Here is a 24553-nt window from a genome sequence, read left to right on the forward strand (position 1 = left end):
CAAAAAAAAATCCTTTCGATTTCAAACTACCATATTCAATGCAAAACCATAGATCTATATCTGGTGCCCCATCAATCCATTTTACTGATTGTATATACTGCTAATCTATTGGACACTCCATTGCCAAAGAACAAACTTGAAAGAAAGTTAACTGTGCTACAACACTAGGACGCAATTTATATCCTGAATATCGGTGTAAGTGGATCACTTACTAATGTTCCTTGCTTCAGAAAAAGGAAATGAAATGTATAATAATAATAATTGATATTTTGCTTTCTTCCCATTCATTATGAACAAAATTTTCTTTAAGAGTGCACCAACGCAGGTGGACTTGAAAAAAAATAGTTATTCCCTATATCACACCACTTCAAATCACAAACCCATGCTTGGCAATAAAATATAGTGCAGATCCAATAAATTTCGATCCAAGGATTCGCCCTGCAAGAAGCCTATATTGTGGGCGAAACCCTGGGTCAGCCATGTATTTTAAGGAAAACGCTGTCTATACTAATATAAATATACACATACATATACACACACTACTCTACTTTGAAAATTGTTAAATCTGTACTATAGGTCCGGTTATCATTGCATTTTTGCCAATTTTTAAAGAGAATCTGTCACCCATTTTTAGTGATATCATGTAAAGATATCACCCAATTGTGTGTGCCATAAGGATTCTATTAGGACTTTTGATTCCCCCCGACCCCGCACCTTTGATGCATAAATATCTTTTTTTTCTTGGTGGATACGTATGGAAATCGCCGCGGTCCAGTCCGATGGGCGGAGCTTATTCGCCCCCCCCCCCCCCTTCGGCTTGCTGAACGTAATCTTCATCTGTAAATATCATAGATGCCGTAGTTTTCCACGCTTGCACATTGAAAAGGCCTCCGGCGCTTGCGCAGTATGCTTTGCCCAACTGTGGGCAAAGGATATAATCGGTACTGTGCATGCGCCGGTATGTTTCAGCACGGTCTATGTCCAGGAAGTCTTCACATGCAGGACACTAGCGGGGCATAGACCGTGCTGAAAAATACCGGCGCATGCGTAGTACCGATTATATGCTTTGCCCACATCTGTGATATTCACTGACGAAGATTACATTCAGCAAGCCGAGGGGGGGGGGAGGAAGAAGGCGAATAAGCCCCGCCCATCAGACTGGTCCACGGCGATTTCCATACATCTCCACCAAGATAAAAAGGTATTTATGCATCAAAGGTGCGGGGTCGGGGGGAATCAAAAGTCCTAATAGAATCCTTATGGACGCACAATTGGGTGATATCTTTACATGACATCACTAGAAATGGATGACAGATTCCCTTTAAGTGAAAATCTATTGACTGGCAACTGCCTTTTTAAATTGAGACATTCAAACAAACTACGTGCTTTAAAAACTTGTCTTTTGTGGCTTACTTTTTGGATTTTTACATCAATGTAGCTTAATTTTATGTGCCCAGTTATATTTGCACAGTTTTTGGACCATTTTGCAAACCAAACCATTAAATATGTTTGGGGAAAAAGGGTCACAAAACAGGTCTAAGAAAAAAAAAAAAAAAAATGCAATGAAAATGACAATACAAAAAAGAAAAGTGATTTACAAAATAAAAAAAAAAAAAAGTCCAAATACAGAATTGAGCGGATGTGTCTTGCTGCCAAGCAGGCATTTGTGGCTGGAGAGGTAGGATAGGAATAGCACTGATCATTTTAAAAACCATTATCATTCGAATACTCTATTTCACCATACAGGGATTTTTTTTTTTTAACAAGAGGATTTCGCTGATTTAGTTGAATATTTGTCACAAGTTTCATCCACATTACAGACTTCATTTCAGATTTTCCCCTCAACATGCAGTGTGCACTTCTAATTCTAACATTTAGATGAGATTTTTGAGGGCATACCAAATTAGCTGCAGTATTAGGCTGTGTGCACACGCTGCGGAATGATCTGCGGATTTTGCTAAATCCGCAGGTCAAAAGACCTGCAGTTTATCTGCGTATTAGCCTGCGGTTTTACACCTCTACAATGGAGCATGTGGCAAACCGCAGCCGAATCCGCACAAAGAATTGACATGTCAATCCTTTCTGCGGATTTGAAACCGCAGCAAATCCGCAGTGTGCACAGCAGATTTCATTTTCCATAGGCTAAAAGGGTACTGTACAACGCAGCAGAAACTGCTGCGGATCCGCAGGGCCAAAACCGCTGCGGATCCGCAGCAGAATCCGCAGTGTGTGCACACACCCTTACCCTGCAAATTTTCAACAGGAGTGGATACAAAAGAGGGGACATGATTTTAAATTTAAACTTTTCATATCCACTACTGTACTTGGGTCATAAAACTGAAACTGATGCTAAATCAAGGTGTGATAGCCTAAAATGCAACAGTGCTCATAAGAGTCAATCACATACATTCAAACTTACCGAGAGATATTTACAAGTTGTGACAGCAAATAAAATATCTTCATCAAATACCAAAGTAATTTTCAGAGGACAAGAAACCATTCAGAAGTCCATACCAACTGTGGGACATTTACTTATAAAAGCTCCTGAAAAATCAATGTTAGTGAAAATTGATTTTCAGAACCAAGTTCAAAGAAAAGGTCAGTGACCTCTGGCCACAATTTGAGACAGATAAAATATCCTATAAATGTCTGTTCTGTTCCTGATCTAAGGATTTCGGCTTTTAGTTGAAATGAATCTGTGCTGCACATAATGTACATACTCAGTAGCAACCAGTGCGGTGGCGTCGGGGAAATTAATGAGTCAAGAGTCGGAGGTTTGGTTTACAGATTCCAAAGCCCCGGTTTAAACTCTCTTTACTTTTCACTCCTCACTATCCTTTAGGGTATCAAGATCTGTATATTAATACTAATCCCACACTTACCCTAATGTCTCCCTTTTGTAAATAGTTAAAATTAGTTACGGTAAGAAAAATATATTGAAACAAGATTTCCTAGTAACACTTGTTCCCGATAAACTTGCAAGGTAAATGGACCTTTAGGGATTGTGCACATGGCCATTGTGTGTGCACCTCTGAGGTACACAAATTGTGACTTTGGTTCTGTGTTTCGGAGTCATTGGCACTCTATGGTAGCTTGTGAAAGTATTCACCCCCTTGGCATTGTTCGTGAACTTTTTTTTTTTTTTGGTTTGTATCAGTAAAGAACACTCCAACAACTGTAAACATTGCTTCATCCAGGGCAGTGGAGTCGGAGTCGGAGTCGGTGCTCATTTTGGTGGAGTCAGAGTCGGTATAAAATGGACCGACTCCTAAAATATATAATAAATTGGGTACAGTAATTCAATGCAGGATGTGCTGAATATTTTTTCATAGGAGTTTGGGAAAGTTATGAAATGTCCTATAAATGGCTGTTATATTCCTGATCTAAGGCTACATTCACACACAGCGTTTTTCCTGTGTTTTTTGAGGATACGTTTTTCAGCTGCAAAAGTTGATCATCTTTTTAAAAAACTGCATCACCTGAAAGGTTTTTGAGCTCATAGATAATGTTCTCAATAGCAAAAGCAGATTAGAAATCTGCTCTATCTATCCATTTATCCATATCTGTCTATCCATATCGTATCTGTACCAAAAAGAATGAAAACCGGGTAGTACACCAATATATATTCTGTTCTATCTAAATATCTTGATTATTGCATCATAAAAATGATTAAATGTCTGAGGTTCACATTGTACTACACTACATTTTTCACTTAAATATAAGCAATATGTGTGGGAGTCGGAGTCGTGGAGTCGGTGTAAGGGAAATTGAGGAGTCGGAGTCGCAGGTTTGGCTTACCGACTCCACAGCCCTGGCTTCATCAGTATGCTTTGGGTCATTACCTTGATAGAAGGTAAACCTCCATCCCAGTCTCAAATCACTGACAAACGTGTTTAGCTCAAGAATATTCCTGCATTTCGCTCCATCCATCTTCTCCTAGACTCGACCATTTTCCCTACCCCTGCTGCCAAAAAACAAACAGCATGATGCAACCACCACTATGTTTCACTGTGGGAATGATGCTCTTGGGGTGATGCGCTGTGTTGGTTTGGCGTCAGACATAGCATCTACCATGGTGGCCAAGAAGTTCAAATTTGGTCGCATTTGACCATAGCATCTTCCTCCATACATTTGAGGAGTCTCCCACATGTCTTTTGGCAAACAAAAAACCGAGCATTACATTTGTGTATAATTTTTTTTGCCCACTCTTAAATAAAGGCCACCTCTATCGAGTGTATGGCTTATTGTGGTCATATGGTCAGATACTCCACACACAACTCCTTCAGTTACCTTTAGCGTATGTGCATACGTTAAAGATTCTGCTGCGGATCCGCAGCGGATTTGGCCCTACGGATCTGCACCAGATTCTCCTGCGGCGTACAGTACCATTCTAATCAACGTAAAACAAAAAACGCTGTGCACATGCTGCGGATTATTCTGCGGATTTGAATCCGCAGCATGTCAACTCTTTGTGCAGAATCAGCAGCGTTTTTACACCTGCTCAATTATAGAAATCCACAGGTTTAAAAACGCAGGGGAAATCCGCAGAAAATGTGCAGAAAATCAGCAATAAATCTGCACTAATTCCACAGGTAAAACGCAGGTCATTTTACCTGTGGATTTAGCAAAATCCGCGTGGAAAAATCTGCAACGTGTGCACATACCCTTAGAGTTTGTGCTGCCTCTTAATGCACTCTTTGCCTGGGCTGAGGGTTTTGGTGAGCAGCCTGTGGTACTATGTTCTTTACATTTGAGGATGATGGATTTGATAGTGCTCCAGAGATCACCAGAGAATGGGATATTTCGTTTTTTTTGCACACAGGTGGACTTCCTTTCACTAAGCATGTGACTTAGGCTATGTGCACACGGTGCGTATTCGGCTTTGGAATTTTCCGTGCAGATTTTACTAAATCCGCAGGTCAAATGACCTGCATTTTTCCTGTGGATTTAGTGCTTTTTTTGTGCAGTTTTACTGCATGTTATGTGCGGTTTTCCACCTGCGGATTTCTAGAATGGAGCAGGTGGAAAACTGCAGCAAAACCGCACAAAAGAAGTGACATGCTGCATTTTTCATTCCACACCAAATCTGCGTTGAAAAAAACGCAGCATGTGCACTGCGGATTTTGTTTTACATAGCCTTTAATGCTAGTGTACATCACATGCAGTCCTGCTGCGAATCCGCAGGGCCAAATCCACTGCGGATCCGCAGCAGAATCCGCACCGTATGCACATAGCCTTAGGAAGCTAATTGCTTGCACCAGAAATTTTTAGGGGCTTCATCACAAAAGGGGTGAATACATACGCACATAGCAATTTTAAGTTCTTTGATCCGATAAATTTAATTTATGCCTATATTTTGCTCACTTCACAAACTTAGACTATTGAGTGCTGATGCATCACACAAATCGGATTACAAAAATATTTAAACATAGGTTGTACTTTAACAAAATAGGTAAATAGCCAAGAGAGGGGGCAAATACTTTCACAATCCTCAGCATATAACTACATGGTGCCTTCTTAAGGCATGGTAACATTCCCAAAGAAGCTTCCACAATGGAGCATCCGAGGTATAAAATCATAGGCACATGGATGTAATGTAGGAGTTTTTGTGTTATAGATCTGCACAAAACGGATTTGTACCCTACCAAGTTCTTTTTTTAAGATCTACGATAACCAGGCTTGCTTTTGTGTAATATTTGAGATTGACAATTTTAGCATCAGCTATAAAAAAATATATATATATATAAAATAGATCCTAAGATTATAGCTGCCCATATTATCTCAGCAGACGGTACATTATATATGAATCTCATACTACACATAAGAACAGAACAATAAATCTGTGATATACTATGGGAATTTTCTCTAACATGGATGTAACCAGTTACATGCTGAATGTTACTATCAGGGCTGTGGAGTCGGTAAGCCAAACCTGCGACTCCGACTCCTCAATTTCCCTTACACCGACTCCAACTCCGACGCCACGACTCTGACTCCCACATATATTGCTTATATTTAAGTGAAAAATTTATTGTAGTACAATGTGAACATCAGACATGTAATCATTTCTATGATCCAATAATCAAGATATTTAGATAGAACATAATATCCATTTATTGGAATACAACTTTAGAACACAAAAAACTAATAAATTGTAAATATGTAATACACTGTATACATGTACATGGTACAGACCAAAGTCTGGACACACCTTCTCATTCAAAGAGATTTCTTTATTTTCATGACTATGAAAATTGTAGATTCATTCTTAAGGCATCAAAACAATGAATTAACACATGTGGAATTATATAATTAAAGTGAGAAACAACTGAAAATATCTCTTATATTCTAGATTCTTCAAAGTAGCCACCTTTTGCTTTGATTACTGCTTTGCACACTCTTGGCATTCTCTTGATGAGATTCAAGTGGTAGTCACCAGAAATGGTCTTCCAACAGTCTTGAAGGAGTTCCCAGAGATGCTTAGCACTTGTTGGCCCTTTTGCCTTCACTCTGCGGTCCAGCTCACCCCAAACCATCTCGATTGGGTTCAGGTCTGGTGACTCTGGAGGCCAGGTCATCTGGCGTAGCACCCCATCACTTTCCTACTTGTTCAAATAGCCCTTACACAGCCTGGAGGTGTGTTTGAAGCCATTGTCCTGTTGAAAAATAAATGATGGTCCAACTAAACACAAACCGGATGGAATAGCATGCCGCTGCAAGATGCTGTGGTAGCCATGCTGGTTCAGTATGCCTTCAATTTTGAATAAATCCCCAACAGTGTCACCAGCAAAGCACCCCCACACCATCACACCTCCTCCTCCATGCTTCACGGTGGGAACCAGGCATGTAGAGTCCATCCGTTCACCTTTTCTGCATCACACAAAGACACGGTGGTTGGAACCAAAGATCTCAAATTTGGACTCATCAGACCAAAGCACAGATTTCCACTGGTCTAATGTCCATTCCTTGTGTTCTCTAGCCCAAACAAGTCTCTTCTGCTTGTTGTTTGTCCTTAGCAGTGTTATCCTAGCAGCTATTTTACCATGAAGGCCTGCTGCACAAAGCCTCCTCTTAACAGTTGTTGTAGAGATGTGTCTGCTGCTAGAACTCTGTGTGGCATTGACCTGGTCTCTAATCTGAGCTGCTGTTAACCTGCGATTTTTGAGGCTGATGACTAGGATGAACTTATCCTCCGCAGCAGAGGTGACTCTTGGTCTTCCTTTCCTGGGGCGGTCCTCATGTGAGCCAGTTTCTTTGTAGCGCTTGATGGTTTTTGCCAATGCACTAGGGGACACTTTCAAAGTTTTCCCAATTTTTCGGACTGACTGACCTTCATTTCTTAAAGTAATGATGGTCACTCGTTTTTCTTTACTCAGCTGCTTTTTTCTTGCCATAATACAAATTCTAACAGTCTATTCAGTAGGACTATCAGCTGTGCATCCACCAGACTTCTACACAACACAACTGATGGTCCCAACCCCATTTACATGGCAAGAAATCCCACTTATTAAACCTGACAGGGCACACCTGTGAAGTGAAAACCATTTCCGGTGACTACCTCTTGAAGCTCATCAAGAGAATGCCAAGAGTGTGCAAAGCAGAAATCAAAGCAAAAGGTGGCTACTTTGAAGAACCTAGAATATAAGACATATTTTCAGTTGTTTCACACTTGTTTGTTAATTATATAATTCCACATGTGTTAATTCATAGTTTTGATGCCTTCAGAGTGAATCTACAATTTTCATAGTCATGAAAATAAAGAAAACGCTTTGATTGAGGTGTGTCCAAACTTTTGGTGTGTGTGTGTGTGTGTGTGTGTGATATATATACAGTATATACATACACACACACACACACACACATACTATGACTTATCTCGGCTAAGATAAAGCCTAGATCCTCAGGCTACATTCACACTATGGGCGTAGCCAGGATCAAACCTGGGGGGGCAGAATCTCATACTGTTCCGCAGAATTTCATACTGCACACCTCAGCTGCTGCAGAACCTCATACTTCACACCCCTACACTTGAAAATAAAACCTGCACCTTAAGATGATGTGGTGATGAATGCAGTCTATTTATTCCAACTATCACTTGATGTTGATGTGTTACTGAAGACGAGCAATGCCTGTCCTGGGCGTCCTTTTGGGCAGCTGAGGTGTACCTGACTGGTGATTAAAAAAAAAAAAAGGAGTGTTAGTCTGTGTGCTATCCGGCTTTCATTCTTTTTGGTACAGATATGGATAAATGGATATATAGATAGAGCAGATTTCTAATCTGCTTTTGCTATTGAAAACATTATCTATGAGCTCAAAAACCTTTCAGGTGATGCGGTTTTTTAAAAAGCTGATCTGCTTTTGCAACTGAAAAACGTATCCTCAAAAAACACAGGAAAAACGCTGTGTGTGAATGTAGCCTTAGATCAGGAATAGAACAGTCATTTATAGGACATTTCATAACTTTCCCAAATTCCTATGAAAAAATATTCAGCACATTCTGCATTGAACTACTGTACCCAATTTATTATATATTTTAGGAGTCGGAGTCGGTCCATTTTATACCGACTCCAACTCCGACTCCACAGCCCTGGTTACTATATGACACGTGAAAAGGGGACCGACCACTAAGCCATGACATACGGTCTTTGGTCTCTTATTCCACTTCACTCTGCAAACTGATGACCCAAGAGGCAGCAAGTAAACCATGTAGATTAGGAATGATCATATCATCCTAATCTAGGAAGACAAAATATATGAGCCAGCTCAGCACTCAAACCAATCAATTCTAATAACCTGGCAGTAATTTATTGAGGGCAATAGAAAATAACCCAAAAAGGTGGATATAAGCAGAAAATCTCTAGGTAAACTGTCTCCAGAGTTCTGTCCAGTCCCAACTGAATGCAACTAACTGTTCATTCATACGTCAGTTTTTCACGTGCTAGTACTAGTTTTTCATCGACAGAAGTTAAAGGGGTTGTCCACTACAAGGACAACCCCTTCTTGATCAAAATGCTTGGCCCCCATAAACTAATGAAGCCTATACTCCCCTCCCATGCTGGCGCCATTGCCACAGTGCCGGCACTCTCCCGGGGCTCACATGCGTTTTTTGTGACACGTGATGCCCAATCAGCACTGGCGTCTGTCTCCGCTGTTGGAGAAATCAAACATGAAGAGGAAGTCCAAGGTGGGGACAGTAATGCCAGCGCTTGTTTGTCATGTGTCACAACAACAGCACAGGAGAAAGAGTGCCGAAACCGCGGGAAAGGCGCCAGCACGGGAGGAGAGTATAGGCTTTATTGTTTTATGGGAGCCAAGCGAGGGGCATGAGAAAAAGTTGTACAAGTAGTGGACAACTTATTTATTAACTCGTAAATATTAGTCTATGGAGCCGTTCACATGTCCATGTATTTTTGGGCCACACGCTCAGTATTTTACTTCAGTATTTGTAAGCCAAAACCAGGAGTGGGTGATAAATACAGAAGTGGTGATGGGTTTCTATTATACTTTTCCTCTGATTGCTCCACTCCTGATTCCTGCCTACAAATACGGAGGTAAAATACTGACCAAATAATCAGGTGCCCTTGAAAAGTGAATGGTTCACACCTAAACACAGACATTGTTTCATGAGCGACAGGAATCAAACCTGCCAATGCCAGTTTAAGGATCCATGAAAAAGGGAAAAAAAGGAAAAGAAAAATATCAGACAGCATATAGATACCATCTATGTGCTCTCTGATTTTCATGCATGTTTGATAGCAAAAGGAAAAAAAAAAAAAAAAAAAAAGGGTGAAAGCTGCCATACTAATCAAAGACTGAGGAATATCTGTCACAAAACACTAAAGCCCCCGTTACACACTGCGATATCGCTAGCAATATCGCTGTAAAGTCACCGATTTTGTGACGTTGCAGCGATATTGCTAGCGATATCGCTGTGTGTGATACTTACCTATAACCCGCTCCCCCCGCTGCTCATCATTGGTCGCGCGAGAAGCTCCTGGATCATTCCTCGTCGGCGGCTTCCTGTGGCGCCGACGAGCGACGCGTGGACGCAGGATCGCCGCGTCTGACAGGTAAGTAGCGATCCCCGTCCCCAGCGATGTCGCTGGCGAGATCTGCCAGTGTGGCAGCTCACTAGCGACCACATAGCGATGCACCAGCGATCCTGACCGCATCATATCGCTGGTGCATCGCTAGGTGTAACGGTACCCTTAGGCCAGGTTCACAGTGTTAATGCAGTCCGTTCAAGCATAGCGCTGACAGACTGCATTAACGCAACTCACATAACGAGATCACGTTATGTGAGCCCGCTAGCGCACATGCGCTAGCAGTGACGGAACCCTGCAACCTGCGTCCGAGATTCCGTCACAGAATGACGGCACATCGCTAGCGCATGCCGATTTACGGCATGCGCTAGCGATGCGCTCCTAATGGGAGTTAATGGCAGCGCTAACGGATTGCGTTACATCGCATTATGCCCCGGTGTAACGCAATCCGTTGACCCCAGCCTAACAATCAATCCATTTTTATTTTTTAACCCCTTCATGACCAGGGGTACTTTAGTTTTTGCATTTTCTTTTTTTGCTCCCCTTCTTCCCAGAGCCATAACTTTTTGATTTTTTTTTTTGTCAATATGGCCATGTGAGGGCTTGTTTTTTGCAGGACGAGTTGTACTTTTGAACGACACCATTGGTTTTAACATTGTGTACTGTAAAATAGGAAAAAAAATTCCAAGTGAGGTGAAATTGCAAAAAAAAAAAAAATTTCAATTCTACAATTGTTTTTTGTTTTGCTTTTTTACTATGTTCACTAAATGCTAAAACTGACCTGCCATTATGATTCTCCAGGTCATTACGAGTTCATATACGCCAAACATGTCTAGGTTCTTTTTTTATTTACCGTATATACTCGTGTATAAGCCGAGTTTTTCAGCCCCTTATACACAGGTCACGGTCCCAGTGCGGAGGTCCCCGGCGTCTCCGAAACGTGTCCACGCTCCCCTACAGCCTCTAAATATTCCAGTTGCTGCAGACAGGGTCGGCACCGGGGCAAGTGTCGGTGTCCTGAGCAGGCAGGGACACCGGCGCGCTATGTGGGCCAGGTGCCTGTGCCGCCACTCGCTCAGGCCCCCAGTACTTGCAATATTCACCTGCCCCCGTTCCACCACCGCTCTGTCTTCCGCGTCCTCTGGCTGTGACGTTCAGGTCAGAGGGTGCGATGACGTGATTAGTGCGCGCCCTCTGCCTGAACAGTCACTTCAGAAAGCCAGCGACGCTGACATGAGAGGTGAGCATGTCAATTTTTTTTATTGCAGCAGCAATATAAGATATAATCATATCAGCATAAACTGTACTGATATCATGAGCATCTTATGGGGCCATCATCAACCTTTATGCAGCATTATATGGAGCATATTTTTCTATAGAGCATCTTATGGGGCCAACAAACCTTTATGCAGCATTATATGGGGCATATTTTTCTATGGAACATTTAACCTACTGATGTCTCAATTACCGTAATTTTACTTTTATTTGTATCTATTTTTATTTTTGAAATTTACCATTAGCTGCTGCATTTTCCACCCTAGGCTTACACTCAAGTCAATAGGTTTTCCCAGTTTTGTGGCAAAATTAGGTGCCTCGGCTTATACTCGAGTATATACGATAAGTGGTAAAAAACAATTCCAAAGTTATTTAGAAAAAAATAAATTGCGCTATTTTCCGATACCCGCAGCACCTTCACTTTTCGTGATCTGGTGTTGGGTGAGGGCTTTTTTTGCGTGCCTAGCTGACGGTTTTAATAGTAACATACATAGTAACAGTTATTAAGGTTGAAGGAAGACTTTAAGTCCATCTAGTTCAACCCATATCCTATCCTAGCTTGCCCTAACATGTTGATCCAGAGGAAGGCAAAAAAAAACCCATGTGGCTAACAATAAGCTTCACATTGGGGAAAAAAATTCCTTCCCGACCCCACATACGGCAATCAGACTAGCTCCCTGGATCAATGCAATATTAAGGAAACTAGTGTATATACCCTGTTATATTATACTTTTCAAGAAAGGCATCCAGTCCCTTCTTAAATTTTAGTAGGGAATCACTCATAACATCATATGGCAGAGAGTTCCATAGTCTCACTGCTCTTACAGTAAAGAATCCGCGTCTGTATGTTTAAACCTTCTTTCCTCCAAACGTAGAGGATGCCCCCTTGTCCCCGTCACAGGTCTAAGAGTAAAAAGATCATTAGAAAGGTCTTTGTACTGTCCCCGCATATATTTATACATTGTAATAAGATCACCCCTAAGCCTTCGATTTTCCAAACTAAATAACCCCAAGTGTAATAACCTATCTTGATATTGCAGACCCCCCAGTTCCCTAATAACCTTGGTCGCTCTTCTCTGCACCTGCTCCAGTTCAGCTATGTCTTTCTTATACACCGGAGACCAGAACTGTACACAATATTCTAAGTGTGGTCGCACTAGTGACTTATATAGAGGTAAAATTATGTTCTCCTCATGAGCATCTATGCCTCTTTTAATGCATCCCATTATTTTATTTGCCTTTGCAGCAGCTGCCTGACACTGGCCACTAAATGTGAGTTTGTCGTCCACCCATACACCCAGGTCTTTTTCAGTGACAGTTTTGCCCAGTGTTTTACAATTAAGCACATAATTATACATCTTATTTGTTCTACCCAAGTGCATGACCTTACATTTATCCCCATTAAAGCTCATTTGCCATTTATCAGCCCAAGCTTCTAGTTTACATAAATCCTCCTGTAATATAAAATTGTCCTCCTCTGTATTGATTACCCTGCAGAGTTTAGTGTCATCTGCAAATATGGAAATTCTACTCTCTATGCCCCCTACAAGGTCATTAATAAATATGTTAAAAAAAAGCGGGCCCAATACTGACCCCTGTGGTACCCCACTGCTAACCGTGACCCAGTCCGAGTGTGCTCCATTAATAACCATCCTTTGTTTCCTACCCCTGAGCCAGCTCTTAACCCACTTACACATTTTCCCCTATCCCCAATGCTCTCATTTTATGTATCAACCTTTTGTGTGGCACCGTATCAAAAGCTTTTGAAAAGTCCATGTACACCACGTCCACTGCATTCCCTTGGTCCAGTCCGGAACTTACCTCTTCATAAAAGTTTATCAGATTAGTCTGACAGGAACGGTCTCTCATAAACCCATGTTGATATTGGGTCATGGTTTTTCTTCAGATACTCCAGTATAGTATCTCTTAGAAAACCCTCCAGGATTTTACCCACAGTTGAGGTTAAACTTACTGGCCTATAATTTCCAAGTTCAGTTTTTGTCCCCATTTTGAATATTGGCACATTTGCTATACGCAGTCCTGTGGTACAAATCCTGTTATTATGGAATCTTTAAAGATTAAAAATAATAGTCTATGACTGTACTTAATTCCTGCAGTACTCGGGGGTGTATCCCATCCGGGCCCGGGGATTTGTCAATTTTAGTGATTTTTAGACGCCGCCGTACTTCCTGCTGGGTTAAGCAGGTGACATTTAATGGTGAATTTTTGTTATCACTGATCATGTTATCCGTCACAGGATTTTCCTGTGTAAATACTGTTGAAAAAAAGTCATTTAACATATTGGCTTTTGCCTGATCCTCATCCACCATTTCACAGAGACTATTTTTAAGGGGGCCAACAGTATCATTTTTTAGTTTCTTACTATTTATGTAGTTAAAGAATATTTTGGGATTATTTTTATTTTCTCTGGCAATGAGTCTCTCTGTCTCAATCTTTGCTGTCTTGATTTGCTTTTCACAGAATTTATTTAATCTTCTGTATTTAGTTAATGCCTCATCACTACCTACTTGCTTTAATTCTTTAAATGCTTTATTTTTATCTCTTATTGCACCCCTTACAGCTCTATTTAGCCATAGTGGTTTCCTCCTATTTCTAGCATGTTTATTCCCATACGGTATATATTGTGCACAGGTCCTATTCAGGATGCTAATAAACGTCTCCCATTTTCTTTGTATATTTTTATGTCTCAGGATATCGTCCCAGTTAATTTGCACCAAGATCATCTCTCATCCGTTGGAAATTTGCTTTCCTGAAGTTTAGTGTCCTTGTAACCCCTCTACTACACATCTTATTAAAGGATACATGAAAACTTATTAATTTGTGATCACTATTACCCAAGTGACCCCCAACCCTTACATTTGATATGCGGTCTGGCCTGTTGGTTAATATTAGGTCTAGCAGTGCCCCCCCTCTTGTTGGGTCCTGAACCAGTTGTGAAAGGTAATTGTCTCTCATAGTTGTCAAAAACCTATTACCTTTGCTGGAACTGCAGGTTTCGGTTCCCCAATGTATTTCAGGGTAGTTGAAGTCCCCCATAATAATGACTTCTCTTTGAGTCGCCGCTTCATCTATTTGCTTTATGAGGATATTCTCTGTTGCTTTCATTATTTTTGGAGACTTATAATAAACCCCTATCAGTAATTTATTTTTCCCCCCTCCCCTTATCTCTACCTACAGGGACTCTACATTTTCATTAGATTCATATATATTATCACGAAGGATGGGTTTTAAGGATGATTTTACATATAAACACACACCTCCCCCTCGCTTATTTGTTCGGTCATTTCTGAACAGACTATAGCCCTGTAAATTAACCGCCCAGTCATGGCTCTCGTCCAGCCATGTCTCAGATATCCCCACCATGTCATAATTATGTTCCAACAACATTAACTCCAATTCCTCCATTTTGTTGGCAAGGCTTCTGGCATTAGTATACATGCACTTTATGTATCTCTCTGTACCTCTATTCTTTCTTAAATTATTACCGTATATACTCGAGTATAAGCCGACCCCCCTAATTTTGCCACAAAAAACTGGGAAAACGTAATGACTCGTGTATAAGCCGAGGGTGCACAGTGAGTGGCCCCAGTTATCATGCACAGTGAGTGGCCCCAGTTATCATGCACAGTGAGTGGCCCCATCAAGTTGCTGCTGCCGCTGCCTCCCTTTAAAAAAAATACTCACCTCTGTCACTGCCCCCTGCTCATCAGCGTTGAGCTCTGCAGTGACTGTGCAGGCAGAGAGCGCGATAGCGCTCTCTGACCTGAATGTCAATGCAGAGGACGCAAGACAGCAGAGCGCAGGGACAGGTGAATATGCCTCCCAACCCCCCCTTCATACTCACCGGGTCCTGGCGCTTGTCTCTGCAGCTCCCCAGCTTGTTCCATGTTGTCGGCGCTGCTCTCTTCCTGGTTCAGCGGTCACGTGATACCCGCTCATTAAATATGCGCATATTTAATGAGCGGGTACCATTTGACAGCTGAAGCAGTTAGAGAGCAGCGCCCACAACATGGAACAAGCAGGGGAGCTGCAGAGAAGGGCGAGTATGATCTGACACCCTCGCTCCCCGTCCCCCGCCGATCCCCCCGGTATGACTCGTGTATAAGCCGAGAGGGGGACTTTCAGCCCAAAAAAATGGGCTGAAAATCTCGGCTTATACACGAGTATATACGGTAACTGTTCTAACCCCACCCCCAATTCATTATTTGTGCTCAGGTCTCTATCTGCACTGTCTTCCCCACCTATAAAAGGAACACCCTCCCCCCAGTCCCTAGTTTAAACACTCCTCCAACCTTCCAGCAATTTTCTCCCCCAGCACAGCTGCACCCTCCCCATTGATGTGAACCCCTTCCGTAGCTTAGAACCTGTAGCCAACTAAGAAGTCGGCCCAGTTCTGCAGGAACCCGAACCCCTCCTTCCTACACCAATTCCTGAGCCACTTATTAACCTCCCTATTGCTTCTATGGCGTGGCACAGGAAGTATTTCCGAATACACCACCTTGGAGGTCCTTGCTTTAAGCTTGCAGCCCAATTCCCTGAAATCATTTTTAAGGACCTTCAACCTATCTCTAACTTTGTCATTTGTGCCAATGGGCACCATGACCGCTGGATCCTCACCAGCCCCTCCCAGTAATCTGTCAACCCGATCAGCGATGTGTCGGACTCGAGCGCCAGGCAGGCAGCACACCGTTCGACGATCCCTGTCTTTGTGACAGATTGCCCTGTTCCCCTAATAATTGAGTCCCCCATTACCAGCACCTGTCTGGCCTGCCCTGCTCTCCTATTTCCCCCCTTACTGGAGCAGACACTCCTTCGGCTTTCAGAGGACATGCCTTGCTGCAGCAAAACCAAACTGCAGCAGTATGCGTTTGGCGGCGAAGCGTCCTTTTCACGGTGCGCCGACCAGCGCCAAACGCAACCTGCTGCAGTTTGGTTGCGCTCGGCGCACCGTGAAAAGGACGCATGCGCCGCCAAACGCATACTGCGCATGGCCTGCCCCCAGTGATAAAGATAGGGGACGCAGGATGCATGCAGCGTCATGCGCCGGTAGGCGGAGCTACCGGCGGAGGCGCGGCAGGGGTGGGGCTAAGTGGCGGCCGTGCGCAGGCCATCACTGCGCTCAAAAGCGCAAATGTCAAACTAGCCTTATTGGGGTGTGCCAGATCAGGACTAGTCTCCCTAGTGCTCTTCCCTCTACCCCGCCTTCTAACTGTCACCCAGCTAGCTACTTCACTGTCCTGCAGCTCCAAACTAGTAGCATCCCCCCCCTTCATAAATCCCACTGAGCGTCTGCTCAGTGAGCAGAAGACTCCTTTTCATATTGTCTATGGATCTCAGTGTTGCCAGCTGCACATTTAGATCCAGTATCTGGGCTTCCAAATGCACAACGTGCTCACATCTCGCACAGCAGTATGCACCCTCGACCGGCTGGTCAAGGACTGCATACATGTGGCAAGACGTGCACTGGATGGCATTGACAATAGTGGAGCACATTCCTAATGGGGATTGCAATAGACGGAAAAGATAAGTAAAAATATATAAAAAGTATTAATGAAATATAACAGTAATTCAGTAATTCCACCCTTGGAAACTCCCTGAATCCAAAGTCACTGAATCACAAGTCACACACTTACCACAGTTCGCACTTACACTCAGGTCACACTCACTCAGCAGAAGATTTGAGATTTCCCCCCCCCCTTTCACCAGCAAACCACCCTGCTGCTCAATGCAATTCCAAAAGGAATTGAGCCCCAACCAGCTGCCCCTTATAAACCCTTAATTATGAACCCACACCCTTACTTAACCCCTTGTGAATATAGTTACACCACAAGATTTAAATGCAATACAGTTAACCCTTAAAACACAGATAGTAAAATAAGAGATTAACCCTGTAGAGAGAAAAAATAGGTTAAACAAGCCCCCCAAAAATTGAACAGATAGAAAAGCACTCAGCAACCCACAATTCAGCAACTCCCACCAACTCACAGGTATTTGTTAAAGGTTTCCCAAATACCTCTTCACTGAATCACAAGTCACACACTCACCACAGTTCGCACTTACGCTCAGGTCATACTCAGCTCGTTCACACTCGCTCAGGCAGAAGATTTAAAAGATTTTTTTTTTCCCTTTCACCAGCAAACCACCCTGCAGCTCAATGCACTTCCAAAAGGACATGATACCATTTTGGTACAGATACGATCTTTTGATCGCCCGTTATTGCATTTTAAGGCAACGTTGAGGCGACCAAAAAAAAACTAATTCTGGTGTTCTGACTTTTTTTCCTCGTAACTCCATTTAGCAATCAGGTTAATTATTTTTTTTATATTGATAGATCAGGCGATTCTGAATCCAGCGATACCAAATAAGCACATGATTGATTTTTTATTGGGTGAAAGGGGGGTGATTTGAAATTTTATATTTTATTATTTTTTAAACTTTTTTTTGGCATGCTTCAATAAACTCCATGGGAGACTAGAAGCTGCCATAATTCATTCTGCTCTGCTACATACAGGCGATGATCAGATTGCCTGTATGTAGCAGAATTGCTGACTTGCCATGAGCGCCAACCACCGGGCGGCACTCATAGCAGTCTGGCAGTGACAACCATAGAGGTCTGAAGGAGACCTCTGATTGTCATGCCAACCCATCGGTGACCCACACTGTTAGGAGTTTGACAGCAGCATGCTACAGGCTAATAGCCGCGGGTGGATCGTGGCTGTTCGGGGAACATGTCAGCTGTTTAATACAGGTGACATGTGCTGGGAAAGATGTGGGCTCACCGCTGGAGCCCACATCGGCGTACTATTACGCCCGATGTCGGAAAGGGGTTACAGAGGCTGCATGCACAGAATGACTGCAGGCACTCTGTGTCCAAACTTATCTGCACCTTCTCACCCTACTTGTTTTCCATCGATCTCCATCCTTTCTGGCTCTAGAAAGGCAGAGCTGTCAATAAAAGATAGGGATGAAGATTGAGGGAAATGAAATAGGTGGAAAATGCACTTAAATGTTTGACCACACCAAGGGTGCATGAGCGCCTGTACTTGGTTTGAAGTCATTCTGTGCTGGTAAACTCCCTTAAAGGGAACCAGTCAGCAGGATTGTGCACACTAACCTACAGACAATGTCAAGTTGGTGCCATTATACTGATTAACATGATACCTGGTGTGATGAAATCAGTCTTGTGGTTTAATCTGTATTTGCAGATTTAATTAAAGGGAACCTGTCAGTAGTTTTGGCCACCGCCTTTCAGGGCTTATCTACAGCATTCAATAATGCTGCGCAGGCGTACTTATCTGCACCCTATTTTACATACTGCATAGAATATTGTAGATAATGTTGTTGATATGGCATATACAGTTGTGCTCAAAACTTTAAATACCCTGTCAGAATTTTTGCTTTCTTGGCCTTTTTTCAGAGAATATGAATGTTAAACCTTTTCTCCACTCGTGGTTAGTGGTTGGATGAAGCCATTTATTGTCAAACTACTGTGTTTTCTCTTTTTAAATCATAACTCAAAACATCCAAATGACCCTGATCAAAAGTTTACAGTTTGGTGATTTTGGCCTGATAACAGGCCACAGAGGTTGACACAAATGGGTTTGAATGGCTACGAAAGGTAACATCCTCACCAGTCCCTTATGCCACGACAATTGTTCAGGATGCAAAGAAAAACTCACAAATAGCATCAGCTGAAATACTGGACTCACTGATAAGAAAAACGAGTTAGACTATACTCACCGGGGTGGGCGGTCTGGTTCGACGCCTCCCTTCTTCATGCGATGACGCCCTCTTTTCCCGTCCTGCAATACACAAGCGCCGGACCTCTCCCGACGCCTGCGCACTGCAGGACTCAGCTCTGCCCTCAATAGGGCAGGGCAGTGCGCTTGCGCTGCAGCCATTACAGGACGGGAGAAGAGGACGTCATCACATGAAGAAGGGAGGCGTCGGACCGGACCGCAACACCCACCGGACCGTCCACCCCGGTGAGTATAATCTAACTCTTTTTCTTATCTTTCGGGTTACATCGGAGGCTTATCTACAGCATTACAGAATGCTGTAGATAAGCCCTCGATGTCTATGCCAGCAGCTGCAAGCCAAAAAAAAGGGTGACAGATTCCCTTTAAGGCTTCAAAAGTATCATTGTTTTTTTTAAATGATCAGTACTACCCAACTGATCACTCAAAACCTGCTCTGCAATAAGCAGTCAGGCAGCTCTGTCTGTCTAAGAGCACACACAGAATGGTGTACGGGATCAACAGAAAGTCTACGAGCCTGTCCACAGAATAGAGGGCGGACTCACAGACCTCCTACTGAGCCTATATACTTGTCTGTGCTCTTCTGCCTCATCAACTATCAACGTGGCTCTTCGAACACTCACTGGCGGTCTGTGGGGAAAGTTGTGTAAAACAAATAAAAATACACTTTAGATAGAAACGCACAAATGAATTGGAGTATTATATCCATCGGCACGAGTCCACTATTGTAGTACAGCACACAGTATCATTTGGGGCGCTATCACGTCCGCTTTTTGCGACTCAAAAGTTTAAGAAAAAATAATGATGTTCCAAGTTTAGTCTAATTTGCTGAACAAAATTGTAAATTCTAATGCGTGGGTCTAAAAATGGATATCATCTGTATGAATACTTGCTAAGGTCAGGGTCACACTTGCGAGTGCAATGCGAGAAACTCGCGCCTCAATACCTGGCACTGCCGCCGGCGGTTCGGACCAGAGCGTTTGGCTGCATAGAAAGACATGCGGCCGCACACTTCAGTCCCGAGTGCCGGGTTTTGAGGTGCGAGATTCTCACATTGCACTCCCAAGTGTGACCCTGGCCTAATACAGTGTTCCCCATCTCCAGTCCACAAGAGCCACCAACAGGTCATGTTTTCAGGATTACTTTAATATTGCCAAGATGATAGAATTATTGGCTGTCCTGGTGATGCAATTATCACCTGGGCCATACTTAGGCTGTGTGCACACGCTGCGGAAAAGGTGCGGATTCATCCGCGCGGATTTTGTACAATCCGCAGGTGAAACCGCAGGTCAAAAGACCTGCGGTTTTACCTGCGGATTGCTCTGCGGTTTTGCCCTGCGGTTTTTCATCTCCTCAATGGAGGAGATGGCAAACCGCAGGAGAATCCGCAGAAAGAATTGACAGGTCAATTCTTTCTGCGGATTGAAAACCGCAGATAATCCGCGCGGAAAATTCCGCACCGTCTGCACTGCGGTTTTTGATTCCCATAGGGAATCATTGTACTGTACACCGCAGCAGAAACTGCTGCGGGTCCGCAGCGGCCAAAACCGCTGCGGAACCGCAGCAAAATCCGCAGCGTGTGCACACAGCCTAAGGAATGCCTGAAAACATCTCCTGGTGGCTCTTGAGGACTGGAGTTGGGGAACACTGTTCTAATGGAAGTTTAAAACCATGCTGGGCTCCCTAACCTGCAGCAACACACTCCCCCACCTAGTTACAGGCCTCCAAAGCCATGACAGCTGAACTGCCAGCAGAGAATGAAGGCTTGACATGTACAATTTCAATGCCCAATGTTTTTTTCTCATGGGAGATGAATAACAGATTTTTGTCAGCTTCTTCCTCACAGAAAGAACATGCACACTGAACAAAACTGAGCGTGAAGGTTACAAAGATCGCGGTCAGCTCCCTGATATGGATACCTCTGCTCACACGGGTGTCATGACTTTTTGTAATAGACATGTTGGATCCATTCTGTCAACACTTTTTTGGGGGACTGTCAGAAAGCAACAGGCTCCGTGCCACCTCATGAATACAACTATAAACTACCGCAGTTACATGAGACATCCATCGGAAACAGAAAACATAACATGGGCTAGCTGCACAGCACGGGCAGAAATGGCTCACAGAGACCCCAAAGTGACCCTCGTAGGCATTAATGTATTGGCAGATATAAGCCACAGTCATCATCCTCAAAGTGAATCGTGCTCATGTCCCCAGACACAATGACACCCTACAGGAGGCAGCACAGGACACATCTGGGCGACACTACAACCATGACTCAGGCTCATTATCTGTCAGTGTAGGTAGAGGTCTGGCCCAGGAGATAAAGTGCCACAGGGTGCAACAGCAAGGATTACCAGCGTCCAGGACATGCCAGGTAGGTGCTGCCAGTAAAGAGCACAGCTCCCCGGGTCAGCGTCCAGGACATGCCAGGCAGGCGCTGCCAGTAAAGAGCACAGCTCCCCGGGTCAGCGTCCAGGAAATGCCAGGCAGGCGCTGCCAGTAAAGAGCACAGCTCCCCGGGTCAGCGGCAGCCCAGGTCAGCGTCCAGGACATGCCAGGCAGGCGCTGCCAGTAAAGAGCCCAGCTCCCCGGGTCAGCGGCAGCCCAGCTCCCCGGGTCAGCGTCCAGGACATGCCCGGCAGGCGCTGCCAGTAAAGAGCCCAGCTCCCCGGGTCATCGTCAGCCCAGCTCCCCGGGTCATCGTCCAGGCCATGCCCGGCAGGCGCTGCCAATAAAGAGCCCGGGTCAGCGGCAGCCCAGCTCCCTGGGTCAGCGTCCAGGCCATGCCCGGCAGGCGCTGCCAGTAAAGAGGCCAGCTCCCCGGGCACACAGCAGCGGCAGGCCAGCTCCCCGGGCACACAGCAGCGGCAGGCCAGCTCCCCGGGCACACAGCAGCGGCAGGCCAGCTCCCCGGGCACACAGCAGCGGCAGGCCAGCTCCCCGGGCACACAGCAGCGGCAGGCCAGCTCCCCGGGCACACAGCAGCGGCAGGCCAGCTCCCCGGGCACACAGCAGCGGCAGGCCAGCTCCCCGGGCACACAGCAGCGGCAGGCCAGCTCCCCGGGCACACAGCAGCGGCAGGCCAGCTCCCCGGGCACTCAGCAGCGGCAGGCCAGCTCCCCAGGCACACAGCAGCGCTCACACAGGGCTTCCCCCGACCTGCGGCCTCCTCTGCACCGCGGAGAGGTGCCGGCCGTCCCGGGCACAGGAGGATGCAGGCCGGTGTGCTGGGGGCGGGTCTCCCGGTCTCACCTCATCCTCCCGCTCGTTCCTGAAGCACAGACAGGCCGCCCGCTTCTTGAAGCCTTCCCGGTCATAAGTCCGAGTCTGGTTCGGCTTGAACTTCATCATAGAGGCGGCTACTCCTCCAACCTCCCCGGATGCTACAGCTGCCGTCACCGCGAGCCTCGCCGTTGCCTCTATCCGCACCACACGTCCGAGCGGCCGGAGCAGGAGGAGAGCCGGCCCGGGGTTAGAGGAGGCTGGTGCTGCTGGAGAGAAGTGAGCCCCCGGAGCAGCCGCGCCTCTCCATGGACTTGTGTCGTCTCCGGTCTGTGCCCGTCCAGCTGGTCCGGCCCCGCCGCCTGCACTGCCCCGTCACTCCCGCCCCTGCCTGCGCGCACACTGCACGTCTCTCTAGGAGAGTAGTGCATTCCACTGCGCGGGCGAGAGAGAAAGGCTGTGGCGCATGCGCGATGAGGAGGGCGGGTCGGTGGTTGCAGCTCTCAATGAAGAGTAGTGATGTGTGCGCATTCCTGGACCGCGGTGCCCCGCCCACAGGCTGAGGGGAGTACGGCGGCGCCCCCTGCTCTCCGTGTTGCCCAGACAACCGCTCCACTCGTGCCATGTTGCTCTGTACGTGAATAAACGTCCCCTCACCGCACTCCACACACAGGCTGGCCCGCCAGGCGCATGCTCGTTACCCGCGGGAGGAGAGTCTTGTTCTTCAGGTGGAGAAATATTACTTTTTCAGAGTCCTCAGTGGTTGATACCTCATAATGTCTCACTATAAAGAGGGTAACAAGAAGCAGCTCTCCAGCCTCCTCAGTGCTCTTCATCAGGTATAGTATATTAGAGACCTGAGGAGGCTGGAGAGCTGCTCTTTATAGTGAGCCATTATGAGGTGTTCTGCCTTCTTCCATGGCTGGGCTATGTGGATTCCAGCATACAGCTAAACCTCCTTCACATCCCAAACAAACAGACTGTAAAGGCCCCATCACAGCGAGATGGCTAGCGAGATCGCTTAAGGCCTGTTTCACACATCAGTTTTTTGCTGTCAGGCGCAATCCGGCTTTTTTTTGTAAAACCGGATCCTGCAAAATGCAATGCCGGATCCAGTTTTTCCCCATTGACTTGCATTAGCGCCGGATGGCATTGCGTTTCATCCGTTTTTTGCCGGATCTAGCTACTTGTCTCATTCCGGCGTCTGGAAAAAACGGCTACTGTAACGTTTTTTGTCTCCGGCGAAAAAGCCGGAAGCGCCGGATCCGACGCTTCCGGCTTTTTGCTACAATGAAAGTCTATGGGCGCCGGAATGCGCCGGATCCAGAAAAAGACGGATCCAGCCACCGGATCCGTTTTTTTAAGTCTGCGCATGCTCAGATCCAATTGGCCAGCCCCCAGGAAACAGATATAACCTGCTAGACGGATCCGGGAGAAAAACGGATCCGTTTCTACAGTTCTCCAAAATTTATGCCGGATCCGTTTTTTCTAAAAATAGCCGGATCCTGCCTGACGGCAAAAAACTGATGTGTGAAAGTAGCCTAAGCGTCACCGATTTGATGTCGATATGTGTGACATGCAGCGGCGATGTGGCCCCCGCTGCAATGTCGCTGATCGTGCTCAAACGTCCTGGGATGTTTTTTGATCGTTGGCATGCCGCTGGTGCGCCTGAATCGCTGAGTTTGACACCCTTTATAAACGACGAGCGACCTCGTTGGCGACTCATATCTCTGCGGCGCAGGCAGGACTAGGTTGAATCGTTAAAACACTACATGCTCCCAACGACCGCCGAGGTCGTTATACAGATCGCTGCTTCGTCATTTAGGAGATCTGCCTGTTTGGCAGCTAACTAGCGACCATGTAACGACGCACAAACAATCTTTGCCAGTTTGTGTCGTTGTCGTGATCGCTGGTGCGTCGCTTAGTGTGACAGGGCCTTAAGGTTCAGTAGTCTAAGGTTTATTGGTGCGATGATATGAAGATGAATATGTGTGAAACTATAAGAATACGAATAGTATCAGTCAATACTGGGCACATCACAGAAACCAGCAGCAATGATAATACAATACAGGAGTGTACAATGAAGACATTAATTATAAACCTGTGACAATATTGCAGAAAGCACAATTCTACACAGAGGTATATAACTAAGACAAGCAGCCTGGCAGTGTGCAGAATCGTGACGTGATGACGTTCAGGAATTATTATGGGGTGTTTCTCTGAAAATTCTAC

At 45.1% G+C, this 24553-nt stretch overlaps 1 protein-coding gene across 4 annotated transcripts in view; it reads right to left on the bottom strand.

Moving 5' to 3' along the window:
- Nucleotides 1–22851, bottom strand: part of NUDT4 (nudix hydrolase 4) — a 102236-nt gene extending 79385 nt beyond the window's left edge. For 2 of the 4 annotated variants that reach the window (XM_073554266.1, XM_073554263.1), the window contains exon 1: nucleotides 22352–22837. In XM_073554266.1, coding sequence (XP_073410367.1) covers nucleotides 22352–22450 — 99 coding nt within the window. In that variant the 5' untranslated portion in view covers nucleotides 22451–22837. Of the gene's footprint in view, nucleotides 1–22351 lie in introns of all 4 variants that reach the window. The other 2 variants (XM_073554264.1, XM_073554265.1) reach the window with 2 other exon arrangements.
- Nucleotides 22852–24553: the final 1702 nt, after the last annotated feature.

This window comes from Dendrobates tinctorius, unplaced genomic scaffold, assembly GCF_039654945.1.
Source record: "Dendrobates tinctorius isolate UK_male_01 unplaced genomic scaffold, ASM3965494v1 ptg000209l, whole genome shotgun sequence".
Taxonomy (NCBI): Eukaryota; Metazoa; Chordata; class Amphibia; order Anura; family Dendrobatidae; genus Dendrobates; species Dendrobates tinctorius.